The 13,775-nt window shown below is 31.1% G+C and overlaps 1 protein-coding gene across 1 annotated transcript; it reads left to right on the top strand.

Moving 5' to 3' along the window:
• The first annotated feature begins 6,034 nt into the window (after positions 1–6,034).
• On the top strand, positions 6,035–10,847 carry LOC107007507 (heterogeneous nuclear ribonucleoprotein 1). Its single transcript, XM_015206153.2, has 5 exons — positions 6,035–6,257; positions 6,379–6,495; positions 6,593–6,819; positions 7,163–8,351; positions 10,224–10,847. Exons 3-5 carry the CDS (start codon positions 6,595–6,597, stop codon positions 10,235–10,237), a joined length of 1,428 nt encoding a protein of 475 aa, XP_015061639.1. The 5' UTR covers positions 6,035–6,257; positions 6,379–6,495; positions 6,593–6,594; the 3' UTR covers positions 10,238–10,847.
• The last annotated feature ends 2,928 nt before the right edge of the window (positions 10,848–13,775 follow it).

Genomic DNA, 13,775 nt, shown 5'->3' with positions numbered 1-13,775 from the left:
CTCGCTGACCGGGCAGCGAGACCCCCGTCCTTTCTGTTTGTAACGGGTCCGATTCAAGGCATTCAACAAAAAAAATATATAAATAAATATATTTTATTCATCAAGATTGTAAATATAAATTTGTTCCTTCCTTGATTCTACTCTCTAAGATGATTTATTCAAGGGCCGTTAGTGGCGTATTTCTCGAATTAAGATGATCTAGATTTGACCTCTCTATATAAATAATTCATCAATTTGTGAAGTATTCGAAATTTTGAACTCTTTATGAAATTTTTGAGATAAATTACTTTAACTTTATTTCACATTTTCGATTGGTATAAATTCACTCTGCATAACTAATTTCTTGTTAATAAATATGATGAACAACTAATTAATAATTTCTAGTTAACATTTCAACAATTATTTCTTAATCGCTGATTAATTGTTTCAAATTTATATTTCAACAACTAAAATTTCAATCCTAAATTTAAATTTTATTTTAAAAAAATTAAAGTCAAAGTTCAATGTAAAAAGTTTCTGTATTTTATTTTTGCCCCATATAACTTTAAATATGTCCACTTTACATAGCTTTAAATTTTTTTCATATTCGCCCCGACCTATCCTATTAACATCCTTATCATCAAGGGTTCAGTATAAATGATTAGGAAAAAACAAATGAAGTAAAAAAATTGTTAAATAATTCTTCTTTAGTAATTTTGAGTTTGTTTTTTAAAAAAATAATTGAGGTGATGTAGGAAAATTCACTAAAAAATTATAAAGCACAGAATTGGACTTCCATTAACAATGGTGAAAATTTAAATAGACAATTGACTAAATTGTTTAAAATAAAAAATTAATTATTATATATAAAAAAATTTGAAAAATCTAGTCACACAGTATTTTTAGATCTCCTGAAATTTTGATTAAAAAAAATTAATTGTTTTGGCTATGTAATCTATGACAAGCTATAGCTTTGTTGAGATTGATTCTAAATTGCGTCAATTATATATTTTATTTTTTTGAGACATATTTATTAGATTCATTCTATAGTTTTTCTCAAAAACAAAGAATTTGCAATTTGACATGATTTATATTTGGAAAGTACACTGTATTCTAATAAATAAGATTTTACTTGATTTGACATATTTAGGTTGATTTAAAGTTTAAAAGAATAGTTGTAAAGAAACCTTTTTCAAAATAAACATTACTTGAATTTAGAAAATACTAATAAAAATCCACATAATTAGTATATTTAGTAATTAAATACATCTCGTGTATAAAAATTAAGTGGAAGATAGTAATACTTCTTTTACGGTAATGTTGATATAATGATTGAGAAATTCGACTTATAGTATAATTTGATAAGAACATTTTTTTTAATAAATAAAATTTTACTTGGTTTGACATATTTAGATTGATCTAAACTTGAAAAATATTCTAAATCAAAAAATAAGAATAGTTGTAAAGAAAGCTTTTTCAAAATAAACATTACTTGAATTTAAAAGGTACTAATAAAAATCCAGAAAATTAGTATATTAAATAATTAAATATATCTTATGTATAAAAATTGAATTGAAGATAGTAATACTTTTTTGATGGTGATGTTGATATAATGATCGAAAAATTCGACTTATAGTATGATTTTAAAATCACAAAAGTAATAAAGTACGAAGTTAGTTTATGACTTTTGTTCGTTTATAAACTTTGTCATAAAAAAGTGAATTAAAAGCCCTTAAAAGAGATTGTGAGATCTGAAAGTTATCGTCTTAGCTTGTCCCTTTTGTATAGTTCTTATTGAATTGTGTTCTTTTAAAACATATAATTTTATGGGCAACTTTCATATACAGCAAATACAAAATTCATATTTGTATGCTATAGTAAAATTTGTGATTGCGCTCCATAGCAAATATATATATGTATAATTCGCTATACATATACAATTGAAACGAATTGTATAAAATGAGAAAGAGAGAAATTATATATAATTTGAATTTGTATAAAACGAGAAAGAGAGAAAGGCAAAAGAGACTTGGACAGGAAAATATTTGTATTGTATAATTATAAGTGTATAGGACGATTATTAATTTGTATATTTTGGTATTCATTCCAATTGTATAAGTATATAATTAAAATTTGTATACAAATAAGAAACTTACTTGCCTGTAAATTGTATAAGTATATGTTTTTTTGGTGGTGATTTTCAGTTGTATATGTATCGGTTATTATATATATTTAAATATAAATTTGTATATGTATATGTACATAGAAATATATTATTGTATATTCCACGGTTTATACATATGAAATTTAAATAAAATTTTGTATTAGCTATTAATAGTATATGTATATGTTCTTTGTATTAGACTTTGTCAATTATATATGCATATATGTATATGTATAAGTGAAATCTATATATATGATTTTGTACTTGTGTAATATGTATATAATTAAAAATCTATCTTAGTGGAAATCATACATAATTTATTTTTAAAAAAAATTGATTTGAAGAGAGATTTTAAGAGAAATTAAAAGAAACTGGAAGAGAAAAAATAGAAAAGATTTGTATAAAAATAAGAAATCTTCCGTTTCCTAAATATATGGGGGCCAACCAATTTTTTTTTTTAAAAAAAACTGATTTGAGGAGAAATCGACAGAAATTAGGAGAGAAAAGATAGGGAATATGTTTGTATAAAAATAAGTCTTCCGTTTTTTAAAATTAGCGGGCCATAATCAAATGGCAAAAATCAAGTAACATTTGCTGCGAACTAAAAATAAATGAAAGCATAGCTATAATATTTATTTTGATTTAAATATTTGTTATTATTATATACAATCTTTCCTAATTTTAGTACCCATCTTTCAAATAAAGTTGTCAAAATATATTGATCCAGTATAGCATAACCAAACCTTATTGGACCATGAGCTAAATTGTACTAGATTAACGGGATAATGGTATAGAATGACAAACTAATAATGTAAAAAAAATACAGTAGCTATCGTTTGATTTATTTGTGTTCCAGAATAAATTGTTTGTCAATCCGTCTCTTCTTCATATTTTCGCTCGTCACTCTCTCTCTTGCTCGCTTCCTGTCGCTCGCTATTGTATAGCTTGTGTTTCTATTTGTATAAAGCGAGAAAAAAATGTATATACATATGCAAATACATATCTCCATCCTATACACTTATAATTATACAATACAAATATTTCTCTGCCCAAGTCTCTTTTGTCTTTCTCTCTTTTTCGTTTTATACAAATTCAAATTGTATATAATTTCTATCTTTTTCGTTTTATACAAATTCAAATTGTATATAATTTCTCTCTTTTTCGTTTATACAATTCGATTCAATTGTATATGTATAGCGAATTATATATATGTGTTTGCTATGGAGCGCAATTACACAAACTTTACTATAGCATACAAATATAAATTTTGTGTTTGCTACATGTGAAAGTTATCAGACCTCAATAAAAGGAAAATTGTATAGCAAAACAATTCTTTAAGATTTAAATATATAGGAAATAATACTTTTTTATATTAAAAATAAATTATTTTGTGCATACACCTCAATTTTTAAAGAATCGTAAGAGATCATTAGTGTCTCGATTTTAATGCTATAACAAATTATTAATTTATCTTCAAATAGGAAATTCTTTTTTATCCTTGATAAAAACACCATAAATGGAATACCAAATATCTCTCTTTTACATATATTTAAAATATCCTAATTAATATTTTATTTCTACCAAATATTTTAGAAGAAAACTCAAAAAAGTAAAATTATCTAACTTATATTGAAAAAATATTGTCCAACTTAACTTTACAAATATTTAGCCTAAAACTCAATGGTATACACCAATATACATTCGGATACAATAATGTACATAATTTTTATACTTATATTTTTTATAAAAATATTTACTAACTTGATATATAATATTATATTCTCAATATTTCATACAATATATAAGAGGTATTTATACACTCATATACAATAATATACAAACCCATACACTATTATTAAAAAAAGAATTGACTTCGTCTTTTTAATTGAAATCGAAATTATAAAAGGTATTTATACACTCATTTTCGAATCGTATTATACTATTCAAAATCAAAAACTGAGAATTCCAAGTCAAATAATATAACATCAAATCGAAAAGCCGAATGTATACCTCTACTTCTAGTTAATATTTTATGATCAGTGTTGAGAAAGAGTAATATAGAATCAACTCTCTCCATTATTTCATATCTGAATCGATCGACAATGCTACTGAGTACATGTAGTTTCTTTTATTCTTCAGCTTTTTCTACACTGCTTGCGTGCACCTTTAGTACTAGGGGCTAGTGATGATTGAGTCATCATAGTACTAAAGTGTGGGAGTAAAGTTCAAGGTGAGCTGTTATCTGATCTGCACAACTAATTTCGAATCTTGTTATTTATGATACTATATTTTCATTCTAGATATTTATAGATTTTAAGATCTTGTATTAAAATTTTAAATGTTCTTGTATTGGTGTCACCATATCTATACATTTTTCATTTATTTTTACTTGCTTTTGATTTGAAATTTGAATGATTGTAATATTTTTAGGTAATTATTTATAACCCGATAATTCAATACCATAAAGAAGCACATAGCCACATACTAATCAAGTAAATATTATTTGAGGCAGCTAATGTCGTACGTAGAGACAAAAGTTGAGAGAATTTCGGATTTTAGTTAGCAAAAATACGTGTTACTTGTACACTTCCTCTTTCTTAATGACAAGTTTATTTGCATTATAGTAGTAATTTTAACTATCATTTCATTATTGTCATACTTCATTCGTTTTAATTTCTTTGTTTTTATCTATTTTAAAAAGGCAAATTTATATAATTCGATTAGTTTATGAGATAATTGTTTAAGTACATTTTAATTTGTGATATTATATATCTTCTCAGATTTTAGTGCGTCCATATACATGTATTTTAAGATACATGATGTGAAAATTAAGTGTAATTTGTTGTAGATATATTGTTTTCAAGTGGCTTTGCATACATACGAAATACATTACAGTACTGCTCACCTTTCGCTTCCCTCTCATCTCGCTCGACACTTTTCAATGTATCTGATATTCAAAATAAATGTGTATCATATACATGTATATAGTGTGTATATAATATGATTCGCATGTATTTGAGATATATAACAAATCTCACCCGCCTCCCTCCCAATCTCGACCACCTCTCTCCCTATTTCTGATAGTCAAAATACATGTTTCCTCAATATATGATTAAAAAAACTCTTAAATAGTGATAAAACATATAATATTTTGAAAGTATAAGTAACAATAATATATATGATAGTGAGATATATATATAGTTTTCCTTTAAAAAAAGCTCTCTTTTAACTTCTCACTATTTATTTAAGATGACAGTTAAAAAACAATTTAATACGTTCGACATATGCTTAAGAGACATTTGATCATGAATCTTCTTTACATTTTTTTAAGAGTTGTACTTCGAAAACACGTTTAACTATAAAAATTCCGAATTCAACTTAAAGTGAAAACTTCCGAATTTTCAAGAATTTGAAAAACAATATAAAAGTATTTTTTACTTTTTTATTCCACTTTAATTACTCGCAAAAAGTAAAAAAAAAAAGAACTCTAATTTTCACTTTGAAAACAAAAATTTACTTTTATCAAATCTCACAATGAAACATGACCAAACATCCATTTAATTCAAGACAACATCAACATATCTAGTGAAATCCCACAAATAAGGTAGCAGACTAAACCACAATCTCGTGAAAGTAGAAAAAAGTTTTCAAAAGACCTTCGACTCAAGTATAACAAATCCATATATAAAGAATAAGAATGACAATACAAATTCAATTCATGAACTTACTTTGTTTTAAATATCGTATCAAATTAAACCAGACAAAAAAATTAAAACGTAACTAGAATACTTAAAAAAAATAAATGAAAATTGAAATAGATATGGTAGTACATTGTATTGTAGGCCTTTGGTTTAACCAAAAGGGTAGAGTAGTGGTCGTGTACCATGTTGTGCACTTCAAATATTCTTTGCTACGCACAATCCCTCTTTAGTGTATATATAGTATAATTTTTTCTAACCCAAATTATTTGTTCGGCATTGTCATTTCCATATTATAAAAACTATATAGTAAAAAAAAATACAGAAAAAAAATGGCTTTGGAATAACCAAAGATCAATGAAAAGAAATGAGGATGATAACCACATCCTCTGTTTTCATTTTCTTATAGATCTCTGGTTTGTACCAATTTCTCTTTTTCGCAAATGTTGCATTTTCATTTCATCTTTTTTATGCTTCATTCATACGCTTCTTTTTTGTAGTTTTTATGAGTTTCTGATCTGAATTGTGAATTTTCAGATAGTTTTGGTTGATGATATAAAGATCTGATGTTGTTAGATTGAATCAAAAACTTCCATTTTGCTGTTTAATCAGTATTTTGAAAACTGGGGTCTGCCTGATTTTCTTCATAAAAAGGTTTGTTGATTAGTTTTATTATCTAAATCTGGATCTGTTGATGATGGGTTTTTGTTAATTATAGTGATTTTTGTATTTGTTGTGATCTGGATTGCAGAAATGATGGAGACAGATCTCGGTAAGCTATTTATTGGTGGGATATCTTGGGACACAGATGAAGAACGTCTTAAAGAATATTTCACTTCGTATGGAGAAGTGATTGAAGCTGTGATCATGAGAGATCGCAATACTGGTCGTGCTCGTGGTTTTGGTTTTGTTGTGTTTGCTAATCCTGCTGTTGCTGAAAGAGTTGTTAATGAGAAGCATATCATTGATGGAAGGACGGTCAGTTTTTTTCACATTTCGTGTTTGATTAGAATATGGCAGCAACAATTACGTGTTTAGTTTGGTCGGTTATATGAATTCTCACTATCGATTTCACTAATATTCAATAATTCGGAATTTTTCTAATGCTAAAGGTTTATAATGTATCATAATGAAACTCAACTAGTTGGTATGTTTAGCAAGTTTTCTGTTCATAATTTACTACAGATAACTGATGGGAAAATGACTGAAATGTTTTCGAAAAGTTTCAGTGGAAGGTTAATCCATGCTGGATAGTGCTGATTAGGATAGATGAATGATCATTTTTGTATGTCCAAGTTCTTCATTGGCATCCAATTTTCAGGTTGAGGCAAAGAAGGCTGTTCCGAGGGATGACCAACAAATAATAAATAGAAACAATAGCAGCATTCACGGATCTCCAGGTCCTGGACGCACAAAAAAGATATTTGTAGGAGGTTTAGCATCTACGGTTACTGAGAGTGACTTCAAGACATACTTTGATCAGTTTGGTACAATTACAGATGTTGTAGTGATGTATGACCACAACACTCAGAGGCCAAGAGGCTTTGGATTTATAACTTATGATTCAGAGGATGCAGTGGATAGGGCATTGTATAAGACGTATCATGATCTAAATGGTAAAATGATCGAGGTGAAGCGCGCTGTTCCTAAAGAGCTGTCTCCGGGGCCTAACAGGAGCCCTTTCAATGGATTCAACTATGGACTTGGTAGAGTAAATAACTTTCTCAACAACTATGCTCAAGGGTATAGTTTAGGTTCGATTGGAGGATATGGGGTCAGGATGGATGGTAGATTTAGTCCAGTTGCCAGCGGACGTACAAGTTTCTCTCAGTTTTCTTCTCCTGCTTATGGAATGGGTGTCAATTTGGACCCAGCTTTGAGCCCTACCTTTGCAGGAGCTTCCAATTTTAGCAACAATCTTGGTTATGGGCGGGCTCTGAACCCGTATTTCACTGGCAACTCAAGCAGATACACTACACCCATTGGATATAACACAGGCAGCAATAGAGGTGATTCTTTGCTTAGCTCACCAACCAGGAATGTATGGGGAAATGGTGGTCTTAACAGTTCTCCAGGTCCTGGTAGCTCCGGTTCATTTTTGGGATCCGGAACTGGTGGTTATGGGGTCTTTGGGAATAATGGTGTCAATTGGGGCTCATCGGCTGTTTCTGCTCCAGTTGGTAGTGCTTCTGGATATGGTGGTCGGAATGTTGGGTTCAGGAGTGGGGGAAGCAGTTATGGGCTGGGATCTGGAGGACTTGCAAGAAGCAATGCAGCAGGTGGTGTCCCAACTTCATTTGCTGCATCAGGTGGTGCTTATGAGGGGTCTTATGGAGATGTATATTGCAGTGGCTCCATGTATGGTGATTCAACATGGCAAACTGTGTCTTCTGATATGGAGGGCTCTAATACATTTGGATATGGACTTGAAAATCCAGCAGATGATTCAGCGAAAGACTCTGAAAATTATATTGGAAATTATAGTATTGCAAATAGACAATCGAATAGAGGTATGAATACTCTTCCGATTGCATACGCTGTATAATTTTGATATTTTTCTTCTGTCACTTCAAAACTAGGCTTCATATTGTGCGCTTCTTGGTATTCTACTTTTCCTTTTGAAGAATTTTTCTTGATTCTTGACACATATCTGTCATATTACCAATATTGGTGAAGTAGATAATAACCGGCTTTTCCCTTTTTGGATTTAGTATGCTTCCTTTTATAGGAACTTGGTTTTTAATTTGCAAGAGGATACCTTACTTTTGTGATTAGTAGACTCTTATCTTGAAAGATTTATTAAAAGATATTAGCACAATGGCGCTTGAAGATTTGATCTCATTCTAGTTAGTATTTGTTCTAAGTTTAAATTTGAGTTGACATTCTATAAATTATTGTAACTTCTTTTCAGAAATAATAGAAGTGGTTGAAAACACCCTTATTATGCCTCATATGAAACTTGAAAACCTTATCAGAAAAAAAACTTGAGGATACCGTCACTGGCCTTTTTCTCCTAGGCAAAATAGGACACATGTTCAAGCAATTGTAGTTGAAATATTTGTAGAACTGTGGGCATGCAGCTTTTCCTTAAGTCCTTGGGAAATCTTGGATTTGATTTTTCTTTACCGAAGTCTGCAATATGTGCCTAAAAGTGAAGCTTTCTTCTCTCTCTTAACTAAAGACAAAAACAAATAGGCTTTACCAGTTAAGTTCTTGGATGTTCTTAAATTTTAAGATTATAATGGTGAAGCTTGTAGCCGTAACTTTTACTAAAAAGTTTCTTCGAGTTACATAAACATTAGTCAAATCATTTCAGCAAACCTGAAATGGTTTTCTTGAGCTTTCATAAGATAGTAAATTCTTGCTGTTACGAGAATGAGGGTGAAGGAACTGAGGATCTGTGTAAGTCGGCCTTACGGGTGTGGTAGTAGGGGTTTTGAATGGGGAATGGGTAAAATATTTTTACTTCTGATAGTTAATGCATGAGCTAATCATGTACCTTAAGGTTTGACAACTTCCAAAAGAGCTATCCCATTGTTTTAATGTCATCCGGTGTTCAATGTTAAAATTTTCAAATTACATTAGTAATCATGACTTTGCGGCACAACTTTGTTTTTGAGTTAACGTAGCCAAGTTCCATATACATCATTATGTATGCAACAATGAGAAAAATTCCTTGATTTAGCATGAGATAGTACTGGGGTAACAGGAATGGTGGTTAGATGGGAGATGAATTAGGTTCTCCCTCCCTTTGTCCATCCACTGCCATAGCTGCTTAAGCCTTATGGCATTATGATCGTGACTTTTCTTAGCTAAATATTGTTTCTTTTGTAATTGAAATCAATTGCATGCTAAAAAGGGAAGGGCAAATAAATACTTGTGACTCCGCTTAACTAGAGTGCCTAAAGAGAGCCTGAATGTGTGGGGCTTCTCCTCCTCACTCCCTGCTTCCCCGGAAAAATTGTTCAAATTTTTTATTTCCTGTCTGAAAATGTTTTGGAACATTACTTTGTGTTTGCTTTAAGAGAATAACGATCATGTCTTTTGGACCCAGGAGAAAGAACTCTGAAGATTTAAGTTTTTGGCTCCTGTAACAGTTTAGTACCAGAGGATGCCCTTATTCAAATGTGTGGCGTAGACAAACCTGGTTAATTAGATGCAGGTGTTCTAGTATACGATGACCTCCACTAAAAAATTGTCATGTATAAATGATATGATTTTGCTTTCGTCAAACTTGCTATTGAGTAAATGCAGAATGTTGCCTTCTTTTTATTATCTTTCTCCGAGTTTTACCTGGTTTCTTGAATCAATGTTATATATTACTCTGTGGAAAGTTGTCCATATACTGAGATTGCTCGATCTTCTGTTCATGAATTTTCCAGGAATCGCGACATAGGAGCTCTGAAGATTCTTAGAAGTGCTTTAAGAAAATTAAGTGGGCTGTGAATGTTAATAAACATTCCACTTAATATGCATTTCAGCCATAGCTGATCTTATAGAGCTAACGAGGGGCCTGTCTGAAATAAGTATACATATTGAGAGATCAGTTTTTAAAGGGATTTTGTGTTCTGGTTTGAGGTTTCAATTTTTCGAAAGCAATTTACGCTCCTGTATCGGCATTTAATCAAGATGTATATCCGATTATACTTGACAACGTCCACTACAGTTGATGTGTGTTGTTCATCCACAACAAAGCGGAGTATCATTGGACTCTGTCAAGAGGTAGAGTTTTTTTTAAAACTTATTTGTCCAGTTTAGTGACTGGAAAAGCTGCTGTTGTTTGTTCTTGTAGTTCTTTTATCAGGTATTTGTTTTTTTTCTCAGACTGTATTCGACATCTTTTTAATTTACTAGTGTGTAACAACAGGGATGCTAGCCAAAAATAAGTACTGAATTTTCTGATTTATTCTCCTTGCAGATTTGTATAAGCTCTAAGTTTTAATCTTTATATTGTGTAAGCAAGCAACTATGTTGCAGTTGGATAGATTTTAAAGTTTCTATCTTTATTATGGTTTTATAGCTCATCCATTTCGCTTTAGCTTACTTTAAATTTTAAATATAATATTTGAGAATTATATTAAAATTGTTTTAGATTGTTATAATAATTTAGATTGTTTGTAAAGAATAATACTTCTCTAATTTATGAAGTTATGTCTTTTCTTCTTCTTTGGTATGCATGAAGGTTAGGTTAGTGTTGAACTAAAGGTGCAAGCTGATATAATTGTGGTTGAGTTAGGCTTAACTAAGTTTGTTAGAAAGTAGTTAACAAAGTTAGTTATGTAGTTACACCTATTGTTAGAGAATCTTCTAGAATGTATACTGAAAAACTTGTATATATATCTCATATCATGTAACTTGTATTGCTCAGATGAGATAATAATAGTTGAGCTTTTTTCTTCTTCCTTCTACATTCTGTTTCTTCCTCTGGTTAAGAACTTAGGAAGTCTTCAACTATAGAAATCTAACATGGTATCAGAGCTCCGATCATAGAGTTCAGATTAGTGTTATATTCAGATTCATAAGAAGATCATGGAAGTGGAAGGGGCAGTTTCAGCAGTTCTAGCAGTTTCAGGTAGATCTGTGATTGATCACACACATCCTCTGTATATGCAACTTACTGGATCTGAGAATTATGCACTTTGGAGCAGATCTATGCGTTTAGGATTGTTGGGAAAAAGCAAATTAGGCTTTGTAGATGGCAGACACACTAAAGATAAATTTGAAGAATCAATGTATGATCAGTGGGAGAAGGTGAATGCAGTGATTTTATCTTGGATAATGAATTCTGTGAAGTCTGAATTACTGAGCAGCATTATATATGCTTCGAATGCTCATAAGGTCTGGCTAGATTTGCAGGAGAGATTTGATACAGTGAATGGTTCTAGAGTGTTCTATCTTCATAGAGAAATTGCTACACTTACACAAGGTAGTCAATCTGTTTCTGTCTATTTTTCTCAGATGAGAAATTTGTGGGATGAGTTTGATGCACTCATGCCATGTCCTGGATGCAATTGCACTGAATCTCGCAGTTATGCTCAACATTATGGATATCAAAGACTTTTACAATTTCTCATGGGTCTTAATGAGACATACGCTCAATGTAGAAGTCAAATCCTAATGTTAACACCTCTTCCAACACTGAACAAGGCCTACTCATTAGTGATAAATCATGAAAGCCAAAGATCAATTGCAATGTCAACTTCAGTCAGTAAGATTTCTGAGGTGTTGGAAGGAGCTGCATTCTTCAGTAAAAAAGGAAGTCAGTCTCATAACAATGGAAGAGGTTTCAATTCTACCAGATCATTTCATGGAGGAGGTTCTAATTCAGGAGGTAATCATAATGGTAGAGTATCATCAGCAGGTGGAAGCAGACCACAAAAGAGAGAATCAGTAGTTTGTGAGTTTTGCAATTATAATGGACACACTAAGGAACAGTGTTACAAACTCATAGGATATCCATCTGACTGGCCTAAGAACAGATGACAAGGATCATCTCAATTTGCTAATCAAGCAGGCAATTATTTTTCTTCTTGTTCTGCTGAGGCAGAGAACTCAAGTTCATATGATAGAACAAGTCAGGAAATAGTAAGAACTGCAGCACAATCACCTATTCTTCCTTCATTTACACTCCAGAACAGTATCAACAAATTCTTCACTTGTTGAACAAAACAAATGATGATTCATCCCCTACCATTCAAACTGCAAATGCAGGTACTCAAAGATCTACTTTAGTCTATAATGTATCTGTTAAGTGGATAATAGATACAGGAGCTTCAAATCATATGACATCTAATTCTGAGATATTACATACATGTCATAAAATTTTTCAGCATGCAGATAATAAAGTTCATCTTCCTACTGGACAGACAGTATCAGTAGCCTATACAGGAAGTTCAAAAATATTCAATGACAATTCTATCTCAAATGTGCTAGTTTTACCAGAGTTTAAGTTTAATCTGTTGTCAGTCTCAAGGTTAACAAGGGAATTAAAATGTTCTGTAGCATTTTTCCCTGATTTCTGTATATTTCAGGATCTCTCCAATGGCATGGTGAAGGGGATTGGTAGAGAAGAACAGGGTTTGTACATCTTAAAGAGCAATTCTGAGAAGTTTGCTATATGTGGTTTTACAACTAGATCTGTTATCACTCAAGATAAACCTTCTGAATCTAGCATTCTCTGGCACAGAAGGCTAGGTCATGCTCCTATGAGTATCATCAGAGCTCATAAACAACTTCAACATCTACATCATTCTCATCATTTGTGTACTGTATGCCCTTTGGCTAAACATACTAAACTTCCTTTTCCTGTCAGTAGTACCTATTCTAAGTCTGTTTTTGAGTTGTTGCATTGTGATATCTGGGGTCCTTATCGAATTCCTACTTACAATAGAAAAAGGTATTTTGTTACTTTGGTAGATGATCACAGCAGGTTTACCTGGTTGTTTCTAATCCAATTCAAGTCTGAAGTCATTGTTGTACTGAGAAACTTTCTGAATAGAATAAAGAATTTGTTTTCAACTGCTGTGAAAGTATTAAGGACTGATAATGGCTGTGAATTCTTTAGTTCTGAATTTCAGTCATTGGTGTCTGATTTTGGCATACTACATCAAAGTTCTTGTGTCTACACTCCTCAACAAAATGGAGTTGTAGAAAGAAAACATAGAACAATTCTTGGTGTAGCAAGGTCTCTTAGATTCCAAGCTGCTTTACCTTTGAAATTTTGGGGTGAATGTGTTATGACTGCTGTATATCTTATCAATAGACTTCCTTCCAAGCTACTAAAATTCAAAACACCTTTTGAAATTTTACATAGTCATCCTCCTTCTTTATCTCACCTTAGAGTTTTTGGATGTCTCACTTATGCCTCATCTACACCATCATCTGATAAATTCAAGGTAAAAGCTGTTCCAGGGGTATTCATGGGCTATTCATCT

This window comes from Solanum pennellii, chromosome 12 (genome assembly GCF_001406875.1).
Source record: "Solanum pennellii chromosome 12, SPENNV200".
NCBI classification, from domain to species: Eukaryota; Viridiplantae; Streptophyta; class Magnoliopsida; order Solanales; family Solanaceae; genus Solanum; species Solanum pennellii.
Note: the sequence above shows the minus strand (reverse complement) of the source record. Positions and strands in the feature narration are given on the sequence as shown.